Genomic DNA, 26408 nt, shown 5'->3' with positions numbered 1-26408 from the left:
AAAAGCCCTTACCAGCCCTGGACATGTAGTCCATCTATGGTAACATCTATGGTCCAGTGAACCAGCATCGCTGTGGTCAAAAACAGAGGCTTCAGAGTGCAGCGTCTAAATCCAGTGGGTGACATCTTCACGCCTACATAAACCTTTTATATACAGCCTATGGTGCTTGATGCAGACTCTCAAGCACTTGAAAAACCTGGTTTCAGATAGATGACTGCAAAGTTTTTGCCAGTTTACACAATGCTGTCCAAAATGTGACACAATTAGGTGACATTTTGAAATGAATCCTTTCATTCTGACTTTCTTGCTGAGAAATGTGAATACTGATGCACAACTAATGTTGCTGACTGTTGTTTTGTCAAAGTCTGTGGTGTTTCACATTTATCCACATTTATGCATTCAAAGTGTCCTTTGAGCATGATGCACAGGATTATGGCAAAAGTAAGACGGAGTAGTCATCCCCACCTGTCATTTTGCAGGGTTCAGGATGTTTCCTGAAACCATAACCTTTACCAAAACCTAACCAAACAGTTTTCAGGGCCTAGACCTAATCAGTGAGTGAAAGTAAAGGCACTCAGCTCAAAAGTGAGAATTAGCAGCACCTGGCAAAACAGCATTATATGATGAGAACATTTTGTGTTCTTCAACAAACTATTCTTTCAAACTAAATGAGCATTATAATGGATTAGCCAGCACCACGGGTTCCTCCATTGGGCTGAGAGAAAGACTTGAGCGCACTTTGAAATCCTGTTTATGCACTCAGCTCTGCTGCTCTTGAAGAAACTGAGGAAATTTGCCCTGAGGGCGGAAGAATGGGAGTCATGGGAAACAGAGACAGGTGAAATGTGCCAGTGGCTGAGTTGAAACGCTGAACAGCTACACTCCAGGTGTGTCCCTGGGGCACATAAATACTCTTAGCACAGACATGCACGTTTTAGCGCCAAAGTACTGTCCAGATGTCATAAACACTATAATCAGGTGGATAAGGATTCTGCGTCCACGTCCCTCTCTCCCGTCCTCCATTCCTGTCCTTCTGCTGTCCCCTCTCCCTTCATGTTTTCTGTTTGTAGAAGACCACACAGCAGACAAATGCAGCGCGTGTAGACACTGCGCCACAGTGTCTGCTGTCATATTCAGGGATTGAGGTTAAGACATAAGCATAATAAATCAGTGGTACTTCTATGACGATCGTGGCTCAAAAGTTGGGAGTTTGCCTTGTAATCGGAAGATTGCCGGTTCGATCCCCGGCTTGGACAGTCTCGGTCGTTGTGTCCTTGGGCAAGACACTTCACCCGTTGTCTACTGGTGGTGGTCAGAGGGCCCGGTGGCGCCAGTGTCCGGCAGCCTCGCCTCTGTCAGTGCGCCCCAGGGTGGCTGTGGCTACAACGTAGCTTGCCATCACCAGTGTGTGAATGTGTGTGTGAATGGGTGAATGACTGGATATGTAAAGCGCTTTGGGGTCCTTAGGGACTAGTAAAGCGCTATATAAATACAGGCCATTTACCATTTTACCATAAAAAGTCCACAATATATTCATTATATATTCATATATTTATGCTTAAGGGGGAAAAGTGCTTTCATGAACCTGTGTGTGAATGAGGATTGTAGTATAAACCACTGTGAACTACTCAAGCTGAGTTGAAAAGCACTATACAACAACCAGTCCATTCACCATGTCTCTGTTACTCTTGTGAATAATTTAGTATGGAAAAGGAATTTGACAAACTGGTTTATTTACCAGATAAAGAGGCACTAAAACCAGATAAATCCAGCTTGGCTGTGATGTGTAATCCTTATTGATGTCACTTTATATTCTGAGTCCTTAGTGGGATCTGACTGACAGCTCTGCTCTACTGACTTACAGGCCAACGGACCTGAAGACCTGCCCGATGTATGAACCACAGCACTGTCCTCACCGCAGGTCCCTTTCCTCCTATTCATTCCTCTTGATGTCCCATCTTTATTCACCTTTTTATCATCTCCTTTTTTTTTTGCCTTCCTCGTTGTCCTTTCCATTTTTTCCCTCCATTTTCACCTCCCTTACTGATCTTTTCATCCTCCTTCTGTCTCCTCCGCCATCACTGTCTATCCCGACTGGGGCTTTGTTGAATAAATAAATCACTCACGTGGTGAAGTTGATCTGCAGGTCATTTAGCTCAGTGCCATATGGTCCAACTGTGATGCTTCATAAAGTTTTTAAAGTCACAAAACAGCTGCTGATATCTGTAAAAACTGCATACACTCTACCTTGTGATAAGGACAGAGCCCGGGAGACTGCAGCACTGCAAGAAATGTTTCATTATAAACCAAATAATGTCCACCAAATCGTCTTCTTTTGGACAAGTGCATTCAGATGGTATGTGACAGATGTCATATGTCATAGTGTTATTCACACTAAAAACAGTTTCTTTTATAAAATAAAAGTGTTCATAAGGCACACTTAACCTCCAAGGTTTGTAATCCCCATAACAGCTGTTTTCTTTTGGTGATTCCTTTGGTCACTCGGCTGGTGTTTAAGACCTCCTGTTTACACCTGGTCAACGTATTGTAATAAAAACTGATCAAAGTACACCACGGTCTTTCGCGGTTCCTTTATCTTACTGTAATTGTTAGGAGCAAGCCGCCATTGTTGTTTAGACAAACAGAGAAAGCCTCACTTCCAGTGCTGTGGAGGATTTTCCCCAGGAAACACGAACCCCCTCATTTGTGTGAATCAGCACATGTTTAAAGCTCGACGTGTGTGAAAGACGAATGTTCATTGTGTGGCATCAATCAGCAATGAGTATGAGAGCCACAAATTTACTCACGCCCTTCTTTCAGAAAACAAAAACAAAAAAAGAAAGAAGAAAAAGCTGGTTTCTTGAAAATATCCCTAAATAAAAGCACAATCTTTGCAGTTCAAAAGCTGCAACAAGAAGTAATGCTCATTAGATTCTGCATGTCAGGTCACACGCTCACACAATGCATAATTTCAACAACATTCATTCTCGTGTCACTTTTTCACACAGAAACGGCGGCAAAAAATCTACAAACACACTCAAATTGAAACAACCACTTCCTCCACTTAGTGCTCTCTTTCCATTCCACACAAACACACACCTGAAGCCCGCTGGTTGACATGTTTAAGATGCAGAGATAACCTGAGGCATTGGGTCTTTGTTCTCTACCCCAGTGAGACAAAACAACTCATTGTATCACACACACACACACACACACACACGCACACACACACACACACACACACACACACACACACACACACACACACAAAGCTGCATTTAAACCAGCAGAAGAGCCTAATTTGTTAGTCTTATAGGCTTAAGCTAAAGACCAGCACAAGTTCAAATAGAGCTGACACATTCAAGGCCAAGCTTATGCACACGCAGACGTGTGAACGCCGGACACACACATTGCTCTTGAGCGCTGTGTTAATAACAAGCAGCAGGTTAATATGAGGGCAGCAGGAGACAGAAGTGACCATAGCCTACTGATTAGTCCACTAGCCACAGTTGTTAGCAATCTTGTCATCTGCTACCAAGCCTGCCATTCTCAGTGCCACTAAACCGACAGCTCTTAAGGTCACAAAGCAGCACTTCATGGTGCAGCTCGGAGATAGAGGTGATTAACTCGTAAAGTTATTTATTTGAAAACTCTGGGCAAAGGTGGCTTTTTGAGTGCTTATGAGCTGAGGTATCTCATGCATGCACATTCACCAGAGCTCCTCAGTTCAAAGCTTTAGCCATGGTAGCATTTAGCATAAAGTCAAGTCCTAGCGCATGCTAAGTGCTAGTTAATAATGATGATATTCACTATCCTCACTGTGCATCATCAAACAGCCCAACAGAATTTCTAGTGTGGCTGCAGACGCTTAGGTTCTTTGAATGTCCAATTCCAGAAATGGAAAAACAACACAGACTGATATTAAAACACTGCATGTTGCAATTTCACAAGAAAAAGAATCTGCATTTATAGTCAATTGTAGCAACTAAAAACAGTGTCACATATATTGATTTCACTTCTCCACCATTAAGTTGTTAAAATACGTTTGAAATAGGAAATTCTGTGTGAGCCAAAGGTGACTTCTTGCCAGAGTAGCTAGCCAAATTCACAGAGCTTGCAGCCACAGCCCAAGAAGCATTTGGCAGGCAGCTAACAGTTCTGCTTGCTGTGACTTGTCCTGAGCTCATCCTGTGAGAAGAGAAGTGGAGGACAGGAGACAATTCACTTGAAAACACTGTAGTCATGCCTGAAAGCCATTCTGCTCATTAACCTGAGCAACCACTGAAGCATTGGGTTTTTTTCTTCTCCTCTTTTCTTTCCTTTCTAAGTAATATTCAAAGGCTCCTTATTTCTCACACGGTAACACAGATAACCTTTATTTAATTAAGGCAGTAGTCACACTCTTTGGCGCTTTGTGTCAAAAAGCTAATTAAACTGTTCCAATGAATTTTTCTGCTTCATTATTTCCACTCTCAGAAAACAAAAACCATACAATAAAAATACTAGAAAAACATTACATAACACAGCAAATATTTATGGTTAATTGTGAGGAAATAAATTATTTACTAGATGTTTTTATATTCTTGGATATATTTTTAATTTCAAGGTATTTTGTATGCATTAATGCATTGAAAGCAGGGGTGATAAATGTGCAATGAATAACTTGATACACATAGGTACAATTAGTACAGTCATGGTAAAAGAAAAATTAGTACAACCTCTTTAAAGTCTAACCTTATATGAATCAGGACACAATACAAATAATCTTAAAAGGAGTTTTTTAACCTGAAATTAACAACAACACATGACATGTTATGATATGTCATTAGTTAAGTCAAAATACAGAAAGAGTGTGTGAAAAACATCGTGAAGTACACCCTTACGGCTTCCATAGGAATTAGGAGGGTAAATAGCAGCCAATCCAGTGAACTTCATTAACTGGTTATCAAGTAGTTTGAACACCTTTAAGAAAAACAGAACAAAACAAAACCTGAGGTTTTGGCAGTTAGCTGTTGTGGAGCATTCATGTGTGTGCTAACACAGTGCCAAAGTGGAAATACATCAGCACTGAACTTAAGCCCTGAGAAACAGCAAAATACCCAAAAGCCACATCTCAGCCTCTACAGGCCACTTAACATGTAAAATGTTAAAGTTCGTGCCGGTACATTTTGACAATTTGAAAGAGACTGAACAAGTACGGCTTATTCGGAAGAGCTTCCAGGAAAAAGCCTCTTCAATCCGAAAACAACATGTCAGCAAAGCTTAGGTTTCCAAAGTTACATCTAAACGAACTCCAAGACATCTGCAGCCATGTCCTTTGGACGGATGACACCAAAGTGGAGATGTTTGGAATCACTGCACAGTGACATCTTTGGCAAAAACCAAACACCTCATACTAACAGTCAGCATGGTGGTGGAGGGGTGATGATTTGGGCTTTATTTTTTCAATCACAGGACCTGGGCACTGTGATTGGACACCAAAATATTCTGGGGTGAAATGTGAGGTCATCTGTTCAACAATTAAAGCTTGGCTGAAACTGGTTAATGCAACAGGACAATTAGGCCAAACGCATTGCCATCATCGTCAATGTCATTAAGCAAATCTACAACAGAATAGCTAAAAAAAGGAAATAATCAAGGTTTTGAAATGGCCTAAAGTCCTCAACCTGATTGAAATGCTGCGACCTTAAGAGGGCTGTGAATAAATGAATGCCTACAAACCTCAAAGAACTGAGGCAATGTTGTAAAAAAGAGTGGGCCAATATTTCTCTATAGCTGCTTCACAGGCTGATAAAGTCAAACAGAAAACGATTACTTCACATTACTGGTGCTAACAGTGGTTCTACAAACTACCAGATTATGGTGAATACTTGGTGTTTCACACACTACTTTTGGTTCAGTTTTCGTTAAATAAATATTGACAGGGTGATTAATATCATATGTTGTGTTCGTCTGAGGCTGTTTTTACACAACTTTAAATCCTGATAACTACTAGACATATGTTTATGTCCTAATATGTAAAAAAAACTGAAAGAGTAGTTTCTGACAATTTAAATCCTAGAACAAAGTGAGAAAACGCTTCTGGTGCAACAAATAATCCCAACACTTCATTTTTTCATAAACCCAGTTTTGGCCCTTGCAGGATTTTCATCACTTTTACTCATAATCAAGGACACAGTGTTATAAAAAATACAGTCTGAAAAGAAATATCTTTAAAACCAGCCCAGCAGCTTTCAATATACTTCCTATTTCTACTTAACTTTCCTATTTTGGATGCTGTCACTGTCACAAGAGAGTTTTTTTTATATGTATTAATGATTTGATTTTGGCTCTTCTGCTCTACCGGTGTTACTTTAATTGGACCAACTGGGCTTTTCAAGCCTGAATGTGATCTTATAAAGTAATTTATACCACAGAGTGAATAAGTTAATCTCAGGATCTCAGAGGACATACATTTTTTTGTGTGTTGGCCCCAGCTGGACTCCCAACTTTGGCAGTACGACTGCGATCCTGCATCCACAATCGACGTCACGTTGTGTCAACACATTACTCTCCAAGGCCTCATGAACAGAACATAATCTGCCAATAAAAATGTTCACCTCCCCTCCAAAAACATCACTCCTGTTTGCCACACATTTCTCCCAAAATAGAAACTTATACAATCACTGCGGTTTGTAAAAGTCGACCGCTTCAGATCGACTCTGTTAAATGAACACATCTGACGATTGGCTGAATCGCTGGTTTAAATGTTCTTACTCTGATCTCATTCTTTTTGTCTCATCCCCGGAGTAAAAATAAGTCCAGTGGGTTCTTAGGTTTTTGTGCCATGGCTTTTAATTTCCTGTGTATGTATCACTCTGTTTACTGACCAGATACACAGACAAACAGACACACAGTCAGAAGATTAGATGGAAAGATGAATGGATGGTGGAAGTGTGAAGGCTGGATGCCGAGCGAATCAATGGACGTGTATAAAAGGGGCAGATGAATAAATGGGTGGGTAAGTGAAAGAAGCCGTACTTGTCAGCCAGATTAGAAATAAGGGTGTTATGTGATGACAAAACTGTGGTGTAAGCAACATTTTTGCTTTATCAGATGAGGCGGAACTTGCAAAGAGAGAGAGATAGGAAATTTCAGTCTGTAGAAAAACTGCAGACTCTTCTGAGGATTGACTGTTGATGGGATAACATGAGTCTGACTTAGGATCCAGAAAAAAACCCTTTCAGATAAATTTATATACTTATAATAAAATAAGAGCAGAGGTTTTGGGGTTGGGGTTTTGTTTTGCTCTTTTATTTGTTTGTTTTTTAAATTGAGCGAGATGAATAAGAAATGTGAAAAAGGAATGAGTAGAAATCATCCAAATACTCTTTGTCTCCGCCCCCTGCATTCACATATTTGACAAAGTTGTAAAAATTGCTCTGCAAATTTAATAAAGTTAAACTTTCCTTCTTTTCGAAATCCATGAACATCCTCAAAAATTAATAAACACAATCAGGAGCATGAGAGCGTATATGCTGAATAGTGTGATATAATATTACCCCCTGCTGGTAGCCTCTGTTAGTGCAGCTAAAATAGGTTTAGTTGGATTAAAGAATAGATTTGCTTGTTTCAGATTAGCTTTTGTAGTCTAAAATGTTTACTCTTAGTTTAATCTAGTTTTAATCATTAGAATATGGATGGTATTTGCCAGTGACAGTCAAGAGATAACTTCAGGTATTATATTGTAAACATTGCACCTTTTGAAGGTAGCAAACAAACGTCGATGTTGATCTACCATGTAGACATCCCAGTCTCAGAAAACATTTGTACTAAACCTTCATCAGATGGGTGGTATTGACAAATTTGACCAAACTGATAAAAGACCGAACCTAAAGGCTTTTTTGAATTTATTATTTTAGCCAAAACAAACACTTTCTTTAGTATTTCTTTCTTTAACTGTTTACACAGAAAGGTTGGGAACCATGTACTGCAATAGGGCATTGTGTGTGCTGACTCCAGGAAAAAAAAATTGGTGATCATTGTACTAGTGATACATCTGAGGTATGAAGGAAAACCAGGCGAAGTGTGACAAAGAAATACAGAATGTGACTTTTTTCTGCTTTCTAAGTTAAAGCTGGTATTTCTATGCAACCAGAACACATTCCACACTAGAAATTAGGCTATTAATAATAATGCAATTAAAACAGCTTTTAAAGAAAGATACGAGGTCAGGTAGTGTTACAGCCACTTTGTTGGGTTTACTGTTTCACCTGCTTTTAAACTCAGATAACTAATCAGACAATCACAAGGCAGCAACTCAGTGCATTTAGTCACATAGACATGGTCAAGATGAGCTGCTGAAATTCAACCCGATCATCATAATGGAGAAGAAAGGTGATTTGCGTGGCTTTAAAATTGGCATGGTTGTTGGACTTGACGGATTGGTCTGAGTATTTCAGAATCTGCTGGGATTTCTCACATATCTCTAGGATTTACAGAGAAGAGAAGTTCTCTGAGTGTAAATGCCTCGTAGATTCCTGAGGTCAGAGTAGAATGGCCAGATTATTTTAAGCTGATATGAAGGGGAAAGTAACTTAAATTAGCAACTTATTACAACAAATGTATGCAGCAGAGCACCTCTGAATGCATAACATGTCAGACACTGATGCAGATGGGCTATAGCAGCAGAAGACCGTACTGGGCACTCTTCTCAGATTAAAACAGAAAACTTGGCAAAACCTTTACCTGGTTTGATGAGTCTCAACTTCTGCTGTGACATGTGGATTGTAGGATTGGCATTGATGCATTTTTCCTTGGATTAAATACTACAGTCTACCTGAGTGCTACTGACCATGTACATCCCTTTATCCTATCAGTATGGACCAATACGTTTCCAGCACCTTGATAAATTTTTAAGGCTTTTCTGAAAGCAAAAGCAAATCCAACCCAGCACTAGAAAGGTGTGCCTAAGTGATCAGTGAGAGTATTTTTCAACACATGTGTAGCCAAACTAGCCAAAATGTAAGTTTAACTCTTAACAATGACCAGTAAACTACTCTACCTCCTTGAGAGCTATGAGGTTTCTTTTTCCTACATTGCAGTGAAACCTTTTTCAGCCTTATTTGTGTGGTGTAAAAAAAACTCCTCAATGTTGGATTAGGAATTTTTGTTTCTTCCAACAAAGGAAACAAGAAAAACTGTGCATATATAGCTTTATCTTTATCAAAAAGGTGAAATTTAGTCATAGTGAGACTAAGTGCATGAAGAGGTTCAGACAGTCCTGAGGATGAAACCACAAGCACAATGAATTTGTGAAATCAGTTTATTTATTTGACACTTGATCAGCTCTTTAATACATTCGAACTTACAATGAGATTTAGCTTTTTTGTGAAAAGCAGACTGCTATTGTCAGCTTTTGTTGTTCTGATAACAAACATTCAATCTCGGATAGCAGAAAAAAAGAATAAACAGCTGTGCTGAAAATGTGTAACCTCTCATAGCCAAGAATCCCCATTGATCTTATTACACTTTAAAGTTGAAGTATAGAACCGGCAACGGCACAAAAACGAAGACAGCGGTGATGTACGTTCTGTCAGATCAAATGACTGTGCATTTGTTATCTATACAACACTGATTGTCACTAAAACTGAAGCTGTGGTGACTTGGAGCAACCACCTTGTAAAGCTGCAAATGACTGAACAGAGAAGAGAATGAGAGGGGAAAAAGAGGAGGAACAAAGTGACCACCATCTGTTATTGGCAGCAAACTCAGGCCTTAAGGCAAACGCTTTCGGTTAACAGTCAGCAAACTCATTTAAGCCAACCTGGCACAACCCCTTCAAGACTCAACACACATGAAACTTTCTTCTCCTCCAAATCAAACTGTCATCTGCTTCTGTCCAATGAAACTGCATCAAACATTATCTACAGAAGAAAATCACAGATCACTTTCCAGATGCACAAAAGAAGAATTACTAAATTACAAACTGCATATAGATGAATTTTAATGAGAGAAAACAGAGAAAATTTGAACTAGATCAGACTAATGAAAACCCAGAGAAGAAATAATTTTGTGCTTTGAGATTTTTTCTTTCTAATAAACATATTGTATGGTTGCAGGGTAAAAGCAAAGTGCAAATACTTGAAAACGTTTTGGAGAACATTAATATGATACATTAACAGTACAATATATGGCATTATCCATGTAACAACGTGAGCAGATTACAGATTTTGAGGCAAAATTCTGTAAATCTGAGGAGGACATATTCAGCAACAACATATTCCAGCTGTTTAGATCATTGAATGAGTTAGGCCTAAAATCTGCTGTTGTACCTGAAATGATTTGCCAGATAAATCAGATGAAGGAGTGTGCTTTAGATTAGGACATAAAGCTAAACAAGCACATATTTACAGCATTTGACTGCCTACTACATCCAAGCACATTAAGATAAATCAATGAATAGTCAACTGAATTAATTACACAGGACATATTTGGAGGTAGTTAACCAGGACATATTAACTCTACAGTTTGGCTATAACAACTGTGAATATACTGTGGTAGAAAACAAAGTTTACATTTCTGCGTCTGTGTTTTTTTGCAGTAATAATTTCCTCCTCCAGACATGGAATATAGTTTAGCCTAAGACAAAACAAGGAACAAGTGTTGCTCAGGACACATAGTATATGAACAATATGAGTATCACTTATCCATGCTCTGTTTTTTCTAAATTCATGCTAGTATGTATAAACACAAGATGGCACAATAGTAACATACGCGTGATCCTCATATTATTTAGAGGCTATAATTCAAGCCTGATCTAATCCACTTAGCTTCGAGCTACATCAAGCTGATTCAAGGATTTAAAGATTCATTAGAAACAATTCTCTTATTTACCTTTTCCCATTGAAGCAGTGAAGTGATAAACCTGAAATCTAAAGAAAGAATTCCAAAGCAATGTTATTAAAAAAGAGAAAGATAGCATCATAAACAGTGAGGCTCATGTGGATACTTTACTCACGTTTCACATGTTTACTGGTTTACATCACAGTAGGAATACAACCAAAGTGTTTTGGCACAGAGCCTTCATTAGAGCCCAACTCTTATTTCTCTCAGTTTGAAAACTAATTTTGAAAAATGAAGCTATTTTTCGCTCTGAGTAAAGCCTGTAGGGTCAAAAGCTTGTTTCCACTACTACGAGAGAATTAAAGTGTCATCTGTAAGTCAAAAATCTGTCTTATTATCTCTTTTTTTTTTTTTTTTTCTTCCTGTCTTATTATCTCACAATTCAAGTTAGGTATCTCAAAATTTTAACTTACTGACTCAAACTAAACTGAAATCTTCCGAAAAAGCTGGAAAAAGCCCCCAAAATGAACAAATAAAACGTCTCCGTGTCTGTGGACCACAATAAAAGCAAATGCAATGTTCTTTGATTCTGAGGAAAACTGCTCCCTTTATTTAAAATGATTGAATATTCAGGCGTGTTGCTCATTTATCTGCTACTGGAGACAAAAATCAGACAAGGCCATCATACATTAAATTTCTGTACATATACATCTTTTCTTATCTGTCTGAAAACTCTTTAGCGCATACACGATATGGTGCTTGATGTGTAACTGCTCCGCATGTACAGATAATAAAGGAGAAAAGGATGTGGGGGAGGGGCGGAGGAAGTCATTCTTCCACATTAGTTTCAAATTAGGGATGTCTGATTGAATCAAATTCCCCCCCAAAAAGGACGCTTTAGTCAACCAAGTTCTTTGGTTGTTTTCTTCTTATCTTTATTATACATCAAACATCAAATGATATATAAAAGTTGAAAGGTCAATCAAATGTTCTCTAAGTTTACATTAAGGCTGGTTGGTATGACTCCAATTAGAGTCATTTTTATTTTTAGTATTCCCTCTTTTGGCAATTCTTAATGGTATGTAACACATCTTGTGTCCACATCTCAAAGGCAAGTATAACAGAAACCTCCGAATTCTTTTAAACAAACTACAGACAGTGATATTGTCGGTCACTGTCTATTTTCTAGGCTGCATATAGGGTTAAAGTGCCTAACAGAGAGCTGTCACGGGTAATCAAAATAGGTTACAAGGTTTTATGGGAGACAGCTTTTCTAAAGCCGGACTTCTAAACTTTGTGTCTGTAAGTCTTTAATTGCTTTTCTATATACAATGTGCTTATTAATGTAGCATGTAAGTTTATCGCCTTTATAACATTCTTAGCAGCTAGGAAAAAATCTACCTCAACATCGATTAAGTTGGTATTTTAGATTTTCCATATGGCGACGGCAGGTGTTTGTCTTTTCCCGTTGAACATAATGGTTCAATTATGGCACCCCTGAAAACCCTGAAATTACATGTAGTAGCAGTGTGAAGTGTGTCTTCCTGTCCTTCTCAGCAGAGGGCAGTGTTGAGCCACCAGGAACAGCTCACTGGAGTAGAGGTTGCTTTCATGGCGCCATTAAATATTCGTCCTCATTTTCAGCTTTCTACTCTCTGATCCACGAGTTATAATGGCAAAACTTAATTTCACATCTTCTCACATCCTTTTAGCACACTCTCCAGGGTGAGTTTTCTTACTCCAAGCTCTTCCGTGGTCTCTGTTTTGGTTGTGTGTGTCAGTGTGTGAGTGCGCACACCACGAAACCAAAGGAAAAAAATCCAAAACAATCTAGTTTCTCCAAATATTGACTCGTTTGCTTGACTACAATAGCCTCATTTTTAAGCACACACACAGTTTCTTGGTTATCCACCTTGTTCAAACAATGCTGGAACAGAGCTAGTGAGACGTGGTTTCAAGTCTTCAGTGTTTCGCTCTCGATGTGGTTTTGAGGTTAAGTACTACTTCAGTCCCCACATTTTTTCCTGCATTACTCTTCTGAGAGGTTTCCTCTTGGAGCTCTCTTTAATGCTTACACCTCCTCCATCACTTCCATGACAATCGTCCGCGGACCAGTCAGGATCAGGTTGCTGACGGTTCGGTAGTCGTGACAGAGGACGTTCAATCCGTTCACCGACACCACGAACTGACACACCTGAAGAAAGTACACAGAAATGGGAGACATACTTGATCACCTTTAATGCCACTCATAGAGAAAAGAGAAAAGAGGCAGATAGCGATATATTTAATTATAGCTGCAAAAAACTCCCCAGATAATTACAATACAGCCTGCAAATAAGGGCACAATTATTTGATTTGAAATTACAAATTAATTATATTTACCTACAAATATATAACGGTAGGCACACATAAATAAGGAGCTAACAAGTCAGGTTTTTACAGGAAACAATTATACCATAAGTAAGTAATGTGTGAGTAATTTTTAGTAGTAGTAGTAGTAGTGTGCAATGTCATAGTAAATATGCAGAAAAATAAACGTCTTACACTGTAAACACAATGCTGTACTTTTTGAGGCATCATCCGTATAATGGAGTGGATTCATCCTTAATCTTATTCTTTTTTACATTTTTATTTAATATTCACTGTATTGATGTGCTATTATTCAACTGTATTTTTATTTTATCAACATAAATGTGATGAGGACTGTTCTCCCTTACCAACTTACAAGAATAAATAGATCCCATCAAAATTTGCAGCCCTATGTGATCTGATAATGGAGAAATTCATTGTCCCACACGCTGAAAAGTACAGTGTACTTACAGTGAAAGTTACTCATACATTACCTAAAATTACTCACAGTATAGTTATTTCTTTGTTTCCTATAAAAACCTGACTTGTTACCACATTATACTGGTGTATCTATCTTTAAGAGCTTGTAGACAAATATAATTATATTGTAATTTCAAATAAAGTACATTGAAATTCCTTTTAATTACAGGGAAATTATACCCTTAGTCGTGGCCCACATTGCAAAGTTTTACAAAAAGCCATCAAGCCTACAGAAGAATTCGAATTTCATTCTACAAAGCCAACATCCACATTTGCTGCAATGAAAGACAGCCTGCTATACTTTATCAAAACTGTGCTTCTCTCTGTATCAAGTTTTCATCTGTAAAGCTTTGCTGTCAAAGCTTATAAGTATAATCTAAAGCTGCCTTACTCCTGCCTTACAGTTCTTTGGGCTTTAAGTTGGGAAAGCACATCACTGAGGGGATAGTGTGAGTGCCCTTTTGTCTTGTTAAGTGTTCACTTATATTAATAGACAAAAAAGTGTCTACATCTAGTAAGTCTGTTCTTTCGTCAAAATTATAACAGTAAATTAATTAAAGCTAATAAGTGCCCTACACTCTCATCTGAATAAGTTTAAGGCTTATTTTAAAACACAAAAACAACCTAAAAAAACTTGGAAGCTTTAAGTTGTGAGCATTCAAAGCAATAGGTGGCCATCTTTTATATACAGTCTATGAACAATTATACAAACGAGCATCTGGCCGTCCTTCACTTTAACATGCAAGAGTGCAAATGCTTCTGGGTTGTCTTTTTTTTATCAGCACAAGTTTCAGTGTCAACAAATGTAACCTAACACAGGTGTCAGTGAGCACAGAGCACAGTCATAGCTCAAAACTGTGAGCTCACTGATGTAAAAAATATAACAGGTTGAATAACAAGAGGTACAACATGATTGCCTCACTCCAAACCACTCCTGTCATGCCTGAATGCCCCCTATGTTATCGTTTAACCACTTCTGCAGCTGCAGATAAAAATAAGGCGTCTTTTCAAAACTGCCTTCTAGCTGCCGTTCTTGCAACATGATCCTGCTGCTGTGTTTTTTGCAAACTTTTAAACCACATACTCACTCACATAAGCACTCCCTGCTTTACTGGCCCCTAAAAGTTGTTTTTGTTCTCTTCACGATGCCAAAAAAAATCGATTAAGAACAAAAGCACCTCATTATTCTGATATTTTAATAGCCCATAAATCAACCAAGTGCAGACAGCCGAGGGAAGATTGAAGAAAGAAAACTCTAACAGATAGTTTATTGACTGTGCATACAGGAAACATTATGCATGTAGAAAATTTCTTGGAGTGAACAGCTACCTAAACTTGCCTGTTACACAGAAAAGTGAACACATGCAGAACGAGGCCACTAGGAATATTCTCACGGCAATCGCTGCTCAGTGTTTTTCCAGCACTCCTAAATGTTTCCGTACTAGAAAGCTCAAAATAGGCAAAGGAAATAAGAGGAAAGAGAGATTAAGTGTGATGAAGAAAAGGGGGAAAAAACGCCAGGCTGCTAATCCTATGTAGCAGAGGAATTTAAGACCCTCGCTGTAATCACACCCAGATCTCTACGGGCTATACTGCACTATTTTCAGAGCCAAAGCAGTCTTCTTCATTCTTCTTCGTTTGGCCATCTCATCTTTATCTTTGGTTCCCTTAATTCATCTCTCTAGTCTACCTTTCCTTCCAGTATCTTTAACTATCTTCAAACTACTCCCCATCTTATCCCTCCTCTTTCTCCCCTTCAAAACATTCCTTCTCTCAGGCTGCAGGGTTGTTAATCTTGGCTGGACCCTAGCTGGACAAAATGTTTCCCTGTGCTGAGATGGTTAAAATCCCTCTCACAAAGTGAAATGACAGAAACAGGAACAGATGCAACAGGTTAAAAGGTGTGTGAAACGACTCGGCTGTAATCTGAGGACAATGACTTGCTGCTTTTTTGGATTTTTGCCTGGACTGTAGTTTCAACACCTGACAACATGACGGCCCCTCTCAGGACTGCGATCTTCTTTCATTAAACGCCAATAAAAACACTCAAGTGAGGCGGACCCTTCGAGGAAACGCGAGGAGTGCGATTAACTCCACGCAAATAAACTGATGACGATGCTGCACACACCGCTGCACACGAGGAACTTAAACCTGACACGATGGAAATCAGATAAAGCTAATGTAATAATCTGGTTTTTGGCGTGGTATTTATTGGCTTAATGGGTATAAAAGTTGCTCAACACAAACGGATCATGCTAAATGTTTAATAAAAATGGTGCACAATTAAAACAGCTTCCACATGAGGTCTTCATATTATGTCCCAATTAAGTCCAAAATAAGTTTAACACACATGAAACACTCTCTGAGCGACGACACCTTTATGACTGACTTGAACCCGGTGCATGTTTCTATGGTAATAATCAGCCACCAGAGCAGAAGTGATATTATTTCCAGAGGCCGTTTCCTCTTCTAGTGCTAATACTCAAACTCATCTCCTCTACCTACTTCCTCCTCTTACAGTTTTCATCTTCAGCTCATGTGTCTTCGCTATGGCAACCATCCTTACTTTCAGTCAGTTGTACAAATTTTCTCCTTTAATTAAAAGAAAACATCCCTGTAACAGAACAACTAAATGATGTGTACTAAAGGATATGGAAAGTGATATGTACACAAGAAAGCCCTTTTGCTTCCATCGGTGACCACCCTACATGAGTAACACACTATCAATAATTAATTTCTCGTTTTTCAGGCTCCTTCTACAATTTTTTCAGTCATTGCACTCTGTCCCCGCTCTCCATGTTGTGGTAAAGTTGCTGTGCTCTGCATTCCCAGGATTCCTTGCTGCCATTCTGTTGACATACCTTCATGGCAGCTGTAGCAGCACAGCTACCATTATCCTTTCATACTCCTTGATTTTTTCCCCCACCCCTACTACAGCACATTTGTGCCACTCTTTCATTCCATCCTAGCGTCCTCCTCCTGTGGGCTGAAGCTCCAAAAAGAATCCTTAAACTCTTGTTAACATTTAAATGCTTCTCCGACAGTCTACAGACTTAAAGGAGCTGCCCTCTTGAAATCAAAATCCACAGCAAAAAGCATCCGCAGAGGTGCAAAAAGCAAGTTTATGTCTCAGATTTCACTAAGAAGTGCGTGTAGTACATCTAACTTGTTTTCTATTGTTCTTCTCTTCATTTCATCTGATGACAGAAGCCTGCAGGGGTTCATCATTCTTTCAGGAGTTCACACATTTCTACCAGTCTTACCTTCATGCCAGCAGCGGCAGCAGGTCCACCTGGATCCACAGCCTGGATGTGACAGGGTTTGCTTCCTCGCACCACAAACCCCCAGCCCACAGCATCGCCTACAATCTGAGGACAACAGCAGCAGATGAGACGCAGAATATCTCACTTCTTTTCAATCCCGTGCTCAGTGTTTAGACTTTAGATGGTGAAATAATGTACTTTAAAGTATTGTATGCACATTATACTTTGGATTTTTGTCATGTGATGCTCAGCTGAGACTCTTTGGTGATCACACTTAACTTAGAAAAAGAATAGGGAGGGATGTATGTGTGCTGTCTGCATACGGCCATGAATCATGGGACCTTTCACATATATTCGCGTGTGTCTATGTGTGTGTGAGGACATGTGTGATTGCTCAAATAGTCTCTGTTAGACCTCAGCTCTCTGTGTGCGAGTGTGTGTCTGTGTGTGTCCTACAGTGAATGTCTTCTTTATAAAAGGTCCTCCTGGTCTCTGCAGCTCCTCTGGACTCACTTGTCTCTTCAGGACTGTTGAGAAAGACACATCAAAACAACACACAATGTTACAGCAATAAGACGACACACTGGCATGGGCATGCACACATGAAACAGAGGTCTATTTTTGGTTAAAAATGTACATGTGTGTGTGTAGAAACTATGAGTGTTGGTCACATGCTAATAATGCCTTTGAGGCACCCTGCTTCCTGAAACAGTATAGCTTTCCTTCCTCTAGTCCAACTTCCCCTTACCAGTACTCACATCGACATGACTCTCCACAAGGATCCAAAAGACTTTTGTGTCTTATTAATTAATTAGATTAAATTAATTGGAAATGTCCTCATTTTAAGGAGGAAAAAGGAAAAGAAATTGGAGAGCTAAAGGTAAGATAAAAAAAAGAACGATTAAGCACAAGTTGAAATAAATAAGATCTTTCAATACTCTTTAGACAATGCTCTTTATTTAACAACTTTTCTTAGGCTTGGTGATCGCATTATTACTGACTGCTATGATTTATGAGCATTTATGATGAGTCTGTGAATGAAGCTATAGCTGCTTTATGCTATGTAATGGCCATAAGTATGAAGCGTCTGACCATAGTTTTCCAACTAAAGCCTCTCCAGGACATTAAACTAATTGATTTCCCTCTAGCTGTTCCCACTCATCTATTGGACATTTCCTTCACTTTGTTGTTTTCCTTCCTTTAGGTCAGGTCCATTGACCTTTTCCATATCATCTTCCTTAAATATTTTATCAATATGGTTTCTCAGTCATCAGTCAAAGAAGCCCTGACTGGCCAAACCAAAGTTGTTTCTTCCAGTTTTGAAAGCTTTTTATTGAAGATTAAGTCCAGACAGGTATTCATGCCTCACTCCTTTTGCTTTTTTCTAGTTTATATCCATGTGAATGTGAGTGCGAATGGTTTTCTGTCTCTGTGTTTTAAGTTTTCTTATGCAGGTGTTTCAGTTCCTCATCTCCTATAATAGGACCTATCATAGGGCTGCATATGTTTAGCTGATAGGCTTTTAAGAATAGCCAGATCTCCTTTACCACTAGAGAATTGGAGGGTCTAACAAACTCTTATGTCTATAACTTCTGTAAAGTAGAAAAATACAAATAAGTAAGCATCTTTCAGCCTTTGTGTGCACATTGAGTTCAGATTTCAACAGGTGCTTAGTATTTAATAACAAACTATAAATCAACTCGATATGTGCAGCAAAAATCACTGAATAACTCTCAAAAATCTAAAAGCAAAAAATGCAAATGTAGCAGGACATTTCTTTGAAAGTCAGTGGCCTGTGCTTGACAAATCACTTATGGTCTACATCACAACACTTAACTGTAATCTGATAAAGAAGAGGAAGTGAAGTGCAAAGGACCGCTAATCCTCTAGAGCTGGAAATTTTCATAATCTCTCTGTGGAATTCCAATCTGATCAGATATACAGGACAATTTCTCTTAATATTCTGTTATCTGCCACCTTTGTGTCATACAGGATGACAGAACCTTTTTTTAATGGTGTGACTTTATAGAAACAAAACACTGGACAAAGCTCACCCCATTCATCTTATATGGAGTTTCTTCCTCCTCGTATGTGAAGCAAAAGAGAAATACCCTTACTCTGTGTGTGTGTGTGTGTGTGTGTGTGTGTGTGTGTGTGTGTGTGTGTGTGTGTGTGTGTGTGCCTTCCTCTTCCTGCTCATTGTGCACCATGAGCAAGTGCTAATGTAAAAGGGGGGCTGCTGGCACAAAGAGACTCTTGTCGAGGACTCTGCTTGAATCAAACACATCAAAGGACACCTCAAAGTAGCCAAAATAAAAAACTCAGAAACACACACACGGCTCAAGGGCCTCACTGCCAAGTTTTCAAATCTGCACAGAGAATTTAAAGCCGTTCATTTCCAAATGACAGGTATGATTGTCACTTTCCTTTAAGCAGTGCATATCTGTTTTCCACTGAAGTAAACGTGCGCTCATTAGGATTTTTCTTCAGCATGTCTTCCCACAGAAAAACAAGCTAATTCACAGTTTGCGATAGAATAAATGTGGGTTAAGTAGTCTGTTATATGACCTGTTGTGAGTCTTCTATGTGTTGAGTTTTCAAGTTTGTAATCTGGATATTTGTCCCTTTAAATTATATAGGATTTCAACTAGTCCATCTGACACCCCTCTTACTGACGGCAGCTGATTCTCACGCTTCGTTTCCTTCTTTCCAACTGAGCAAGTCTGTTGCCTAATTTAGTAACTTTAATTTCAAAAAACATAAAGTAAAATATCTAGTGAGAAACCCGCTGTGCAGTGGAGGTCTTGTGTTCCTGCTACACAAACAGCTCTCTTTCTGTTTTTTTTTTTTTTTTTACCACAGGGGTGTCAAACATACAGCTGTCCTGGCCCCCTGAGCGGCTTCGAAAAATGTGAAAATGTGCAAAGAAATTTCTTTTATTTTACCATCTTCTTACTGACAAAGACATCACCCATGACCTGGCTTATTGCAGCAAACTAACTAAATACGAGATAACAGTGTTTTGTTTTAAGTGTTACATTAAAGAACAGAAAAGTTCCAATTTTTCAGCATTTACAATAGAAATGTTTCTCTTTTTTGTTACAGTGAGTCACTGGTTAAAAGAACAGCACAACAACCTTTTCTGTCATTTTAAGCATTTAGTCATTAAAGTTTACGTCAGGGGACCTGTGCTGATTTTTTATTTATTTATGTAATATTTCTTTATAGAATGTGGAAAAACTCTTTTCAAAATTTAATTTATTTTTCTTAAGAAATCTTATGGAATAAACGTGTGCTTGGATTTCTTTACACTAAAAGGACGGGGAACAGTTTGTAGATCCATAAAAGGTTATCAGGCAGGTTTACACAAGCTCAAACTGGGCTTTGTGTGCACCACTACATAAAAAGGGTTTCGACACCTCTGGTTTACCACGTGACAGAGCTGCATGCAGCAGCACACAGACTGAAGCTGTCCACTGTCTAAGAGAAAAAGTCAGAAGTTCTTTGCTTCTCTAAATGACCGCTTTAAAAATCCAAAGTAGAGCCACTATATTAAAAAATAACTTTACAATTAGTAAATAATATGAATCTGTCAGTAAGAACACACAACAACTAAAATCATTTGGACTTATTCCCATTTAGTAATGAGGTTAGTTTAAACTATTATAATTGCCACTGTCTACTGAATACTTCATTTAACTCTATATGCAGCAACTTTAAACCACAGCTTTAGAAAACCTGGCAGTTAAACGAAGATATAGTTCCTGCTCCATAGTGTTTTTATGTTCAGTGGGAGTGGGGTCCATTACAAAATACACTCGATATCTATGTTGTCATACCAGATTTAGGGTTGCAAAGGACAGGCGGACTGCTGCTGAGCGTAGGACTGCTGCTGTAATAACCACTGCTGCAATAACCGATGCTGCCACAGCTGCTGCTCATGCTGCTCCGACGAACTCCGACAGACACCTTTATCTCTTTTGTGGGACTCACTGAGACAGAGAAACACAAATCGAGTTGTTAGTCTAAAAGACAGCCAGAAAAAAAAGAAAGAAGGCAAAGCAGAATAAAGGCTTGATTTACAGTTCACTAGTGTGGCCTCTGGAGCTGCAGACAAATCTAAAGATAGGAAAAACCAGCACTACATAAAGCCCCTTACTTCATTCATATAAAATATTGAGCCTTTTCTCATTGGAATATATTGTGTAACCTCCTAAGTAGGTTAGACTTTTAATAACTATTTAATAGTTTTAAATGTGCATGCTTAACTTTCTCTTTGTTTTGCCATATTTCTTGTGCCACTTTGGTGAGACAGAGACTTTTTGCTCTGCTCTTATGTCTAGTAACACAAACAGGGCTGCTCTGTTATCTTCATAAGGCAGACACCACCAAGGACACAGGTTATTGAGTGTGAATTTGGGTATGTGTGTCAACAGAAGATAAGGCAAACTGGATAAATATGCCACTGAATCAAATAACCAGGGGCAATATTTAAACTGCTTAATAAGAGTAATGTTTCATGAACACATGGACACAGTGAAGGTTTCCTATGAAAGGTGAAAAACTTCCCAAGGTCTCTACCAAACGTCTGCGAATACTCTCACAGGAGGAGCTGGGGTTCAGCAAAAGTTTAGATTTAAAAAAAAAAGTTTTACTTTTAAAATGACTGAAAGGAGGATACAGATTATTTAGCTGATCTGTCAGTTTGGAATTAAAGGAAATAATGAAGCAAAGCTTTTACACAGTTACTAAGAGTCAGATGGAGTGTGCACCTGAGAGAAAGCTGGTGTTGCCTCCGTCAGAGCTTTGTTTCCGGAGACAGAAGGGACTGTCGTGGCTCTCGGGAATGCTGCGCCCGCGCTCGTGAAGAAGTTCCATCAATCGCCGACGACGCCGGAAGTTCATCCTGAACTGGTAGAGGAGCGGCCCATCAACAAAGTGATTCTTGTTGGTGACTAATAACAGGGAAAAAAAGGATATGGAGATCATAAATATGTTTTGTTATGTATCTGAAATGTATAATCTTACTCCTATTGAGCCATGATCTAGAACCTCAAACGCAAGTAACAATTTCCCTGGAGCTGAGCTAGAACACGATGACCACTAAGAGCACTGACCTCACTTATTTTGGCTGTGCTGATAAGATGAGATATGAGTACAATTTTATCAAAATTAACAAGCATGCCAAGGTGAAACTAATCACGTAAACCGGTCAAACTGCTGTCAATGTCACTGCTCTTACTGTGGTTTCAACAGAGGTGAGATGCACAGTTTGAGAGAGAGAAGAGAAGCTGATTTTGTCTTCGTCCTGGCTCAAGAGTCACATAATGCCCGTGTGATGTCTTTGTTAACCCCCTCACAGTATTTGGGGTTTTTAATCTTTTCAACCAACCAGCTATAGACAGAAACCCACTTTGAAACCCAATTTTCTGTTTCAGGTTATGTAAGTTAACCTCTTCAAGCCAGATTATTGCCGTCTAGAAATGATTTCCTGTTAATACTCACCCACAAAACAATGCAAAACAGCACAATACTGTCAGAGGCTGGGTCTGTGACCCAGCGTTTTTGAGGTTTTTTTGCATGGTTGATTTCCTATGTTAAAATAATGTTAAATTCAGGTGTTATTCTTAAGTTAAGGGTGTAGTTGAGTTTTTTTGTATTCTGTATTACTAATGAGGTACGTTAAGTTCTAGTGTTATTAGCTTGGTTGAGTTTTTAATCTGGTTTATGTTTTTTCTGTGCCTCCTTGTCTACGTAGGTTCTCATTGTGTTCCGTGTCTCCCCAGAATGTCATGTGTTTCATGTCTGTGTGTTCCATGTTGTCAAGCTCGTGTTTTCATGTCTATGTCCCATTGTGTTTCTGGTTTTATTTTGAAGAGTCTTGTGTTCCATGTTCATTGTGTTTTGCTTCCCCTGTGGCATTCAGGTTCATTTATGCCAGCTGTGTTTCCCCAGGTGTTTCCACTTCCCCCATTACCCTTCTGTGTATTTAAGTCCTTTGTCTTCCTCTGTTCTTTCTTTGGTTGTCTGTTGTCTGAACATCAAGTCACAGCTGATCACAGAGTTTTATTTCTATTGCTTAGGTTCATGTTTATGCTCATGTTTTGTTTTTTCACATTCATGTTTCACATGTAACTGTTCAGTTTCATGTTTCATGTTATAGTAATAATAGTAATTTGGCTGCTCCCAGTTTAGTTTTGCACCAGCCTTGCCTTGTTTTCCATTTTTGACATCAGCACAAAATAACCGGCTCGCTTTTTGTTAAAGATTTCAGTTCTGTCTCTCCCTTGTCTGCTTTCGGGTCTGCTCCACAAACACACCGGCCATTCTGGCTGTAACGCATTACTGTAATCAAATTACATTTTTCAGTAGTGCAGTGACTTATTACTGTAGTAAATTAAGCATTCACGTTACAGTTACAATTATGTCATTCCTTGAGCTACAAACATTTTTTAGTTCAGCACGCGGGCAGACAGAATGTAAAATTGTAATAATGGTTTTCTGTTCAAAGATGAAGCTTACTTTATATACTTGTAATCACAAATAGCTGGAAGAAAATAAAAATCCATCCCAAACAAGAGCTTAAAGGTCTCAGAAGGTTAAAATATAAAGTAAGTTGTAAGAAGAAAGTCTAAAAGCACAGGTGTCCTCAAGTGCATGTTATGTTATTACGATAATCATTACATAATGAGCCTTTTCATAGTCATTTCTCATTTATAGTTATCATGCATTTTTATGAGCAACACACATTTGGCTTGTGGCCATGTCATGCATCATTCTGTGGTTTTTGTCAGCTCAACAAAGTCCCTTTATTGTGTTTTTTAAAAGTAAAAAGCCTGTACTGTGCTTTACACTCCTCTTCACAGACTGAAGTGAAATGCTGGTTTTTCTTCTGTAATCTGATTTATCATGTAAAACCTCACCCCTGGTGATGCCAGCTGGCTCCGGGCTCATTGCCTGTTGCACAGTGATATATCAGGGCTGCTCTGCTTAATTTAAGCATTACCTGGAACTCTGTCATCTGCTTATTCTGCCTGTCTGTACCTCATTCAGAAGCACAGTGTAGGAAAACATTTTCCCCAGCGTGCGACACTAAGCACACTGACCAAACACAGGCTTTGGGCCAAACACAAAGTAGATCCATCCAGACCAACCATACATCGTACAGATGAATGTGTGAACGTGACTAGGGACCACAACAGAAAAGAACAGAAATCTGGCTGGCTTACTCTCCACCCCCTTTATAATGTGTTTTTCATGTGAACTCGGGGTGTGTACGAGTAAGTTATTTATAACTTTACTGCAACACAGTGTTGTTAACAACATACACAGTCCACATATTATTTCTGTAATACTAGAGCACTTATTTTTACAAGGGAGATGGCAGTGCCGTGTCTCTGTAACGGAGCAAATGAAGTTTTCTATCACCTTAAATAAGTGACGTAACAAGGCTGCTGTTTGTGTGTGTGTGTGTGTGTGTGTGTGTGTGTGTGTGTGTGTGTGTGTGTGTGTGTGTGTGTGTGTGTGGAGTAGCACCACTTTCCAAGTCCCAGTTCTTGAGATATGGAAAATAGGAAGTGAACAAGAGAAAGAAAGAGAGGCCAGATGGACCTACTCTGTGATGACAGGCATTCAGGCTGAAGAGAAGCAGTAGCAAAAGGGAAGAGTTGGTAGGAATAACTTGATAACATATGATAAACCACCTCTCCATCACTCATCATGTCCTTCCTCTTTCTTTTTCATCTGTAGGTTATCATTGCCTCTCTGTTTAAATCTGTCTGGATGGCAGAACATGGCAACCATAATGTACAGCAGTAGCATTTCAAAAACGTTTTGTTCCTTTTAGCTATCTACAGTCTGGAATCCAGACATGACGACCCCCAACACTGATGAAGACATATTTTCCTTAATGAAAATACAAAGGTCATGTGATCTCTCTGCAGCAAACCTAATTAAATCATACATGAACGGGAACCAGAGAAATTTCATGATGCAGTTATGACCCAGCAGAAACTCACTCAGGGTCCAAATAACCATCATTCAGCAAAATGCCAACCTGTCATGGAAGCCCTGAACAACAAATGCAGAACCAAACCCCCTGGAAAAATACTGACATCCACAGTGTGTGAGTCAAGCATGCTCAGGAAAATGTCAGTGACACTTTAGCAGGCATTAAATGCACAGTTACAACTGGACGCGATATGAATGTATATGTCAGTGATTACCCTTCACACAAAGTTGTGTCTGCACAAACACAAGTGTTTAAAACATCAATTTTGTTCACATGCAAAAGCACTTTTAAATCAGTTGAAACCGACCTTTTGGAAAAACTCTAAAATAATCTCTAAAACTCAGTTTGTACCATTATAAATTCATGCATTACACTGATTAGATTACATCTGGCTGTAATGCACTATTGTCGTGGTTCTGGGTCATTTGACCCAGCTTTTTGAGTTTTCTTGTGTTTTGGTGTCTATTATGTATAATTATTATTTTCGTTTAACTGGTTAGTTTTGCGTTCATTCTTATGAACTTCTGAGTTTACTTATGATCAGTTTAGTTACTTCTTTATTAGGTTCCCTTGTGTTTTTGTCATCTGTGCCCCTCACCTTGCGTCTCTGTTTATGTGCATGTGTTTGTTCCTCATGTCTGGGTTTTCCCCATTTAGCTCCCACGTTCCCCTCCTCGCATTTATTCCATGCCTCCCCTGTCTGTCATGTGCGTTCTCCCCAGCCCGTCTTGTCCTCTGTATGTGCTCCATAGTAAATGTCCACATCTCATCTCCCATTGTCACTTCCCTGTTCCCTTGTTAAGTCAGAGTGTCTTAGTCCGCCTTTTTTCCTGTTTTATTTTGACAGTCTCGTGGTCTATGTTAAGCGTGTTTAGTGTTGCTTCCCCTGTGGCGTCATGTTCGGTTGTATCAGCTGTGTTTCCCATTTGTTTCCACTTCCCCTGATCACGTCCTGTCTGTATATATTGTGTGAGTTTTCCCCCGACCTTTGTCATCACGTCTGCTTTACCCGTGGCTCTCCTGTGTCCCTCCCGTGTTTTCAGGGTTTCTCTAATGCTCTGGTTTCTCTAATGTCTTTCCCCCAGTTCAGGTGTTTCTCTGTTTAGTTTGTTATTTATGTTTCTCCCTAGAGCTGGGCGATATGACCCAAAATTCATATCTCGATATTTTTTAGCTGGATGGCGATATAAGATATATATCTCGATATTTTTTTAAAGCCATAAAGTAAGAACAAAAAGAGAGTTCTTAGTCAAAGCTGTGTCCCAGATGTCACACAGGCACTTTTATTAACATACAGCATAGATGTACATGAAAAAAACTACTCAAAAATAAATTATGAGCATTTATTAAATAATGATGCTCTATAAATAAAAGAAAACTATGTTGTTTTGTGCATAACAAAGAGCTCACAATTGTGCAGTCAAAATGTAAACTAAAAGACGCTGAGCATAATAACAGACAGATTTCACAGCTGCTCTGTT

General features: G+C 39.0%; 1 protein-coding gene across 2 annotated transcripts in view; it reads right to left on the bottom strand.

Moving 5' to 3' along the window:
• Nucleotides 1-9306: 9306 nt before the first annotated feature.
• The window catches only part of deptor (DEP domain containing MTOR-interacting protein), a 38967-nt gene continuing 21865 nt past the window's right edge, over nucleotides 9307-26408 (bottom strand). For both annotated transcript variants that reach the window (XM_063487387.1, XM_063487388.1), the window contains exons 6-10: nucleotides 21689-21871; nucleotides 20756-20908; nucleotides 17373-17443; nucleotides 16917-17021; nucleotides 9307-13018 (exon numbers count right to left, since the gene is read on the bottom strand). In XM_063487387.1, the coding sequence (XP_063343457.1) occupies nucleotides 12896-13018; nucleotides 16917-17021; nucleotides 17373-17443; nucleotides 20756-20908; nucleotides 21689-21871 (635 nt within the window). In that variant the 3' untranslated portion in view covers nucleotides 9307-12895. The remainder of the gene's footprint in view (nucleotides 13019-16916; nucleotides 17022-17372; nucleotides 17444-20755; nucleotides 20909-21688; nucleotides 21872-26408) is intronic.

Source organism: Pelmatolapia mariae, linkage group LG10_11, assembly GCF_036321145.2.
Source record: "Pelmatolapia mariae isolate MD_Pm_ZW linkage group LG10_11, Pm_UMD_F_2, whole genome shotgun sequence".
Classification (NCBI taxonomy): Eukaryota; Metazoa; Chordata; class Actinopteri; order Cichliformes; family Cichlidae; genus Pelmatolapia; species Pelmatolapia mariae.
Note: the sequence above shows the minus strand (reverse complement) of the source record. Positions and strands in the feature narration are given on the sequence as shown.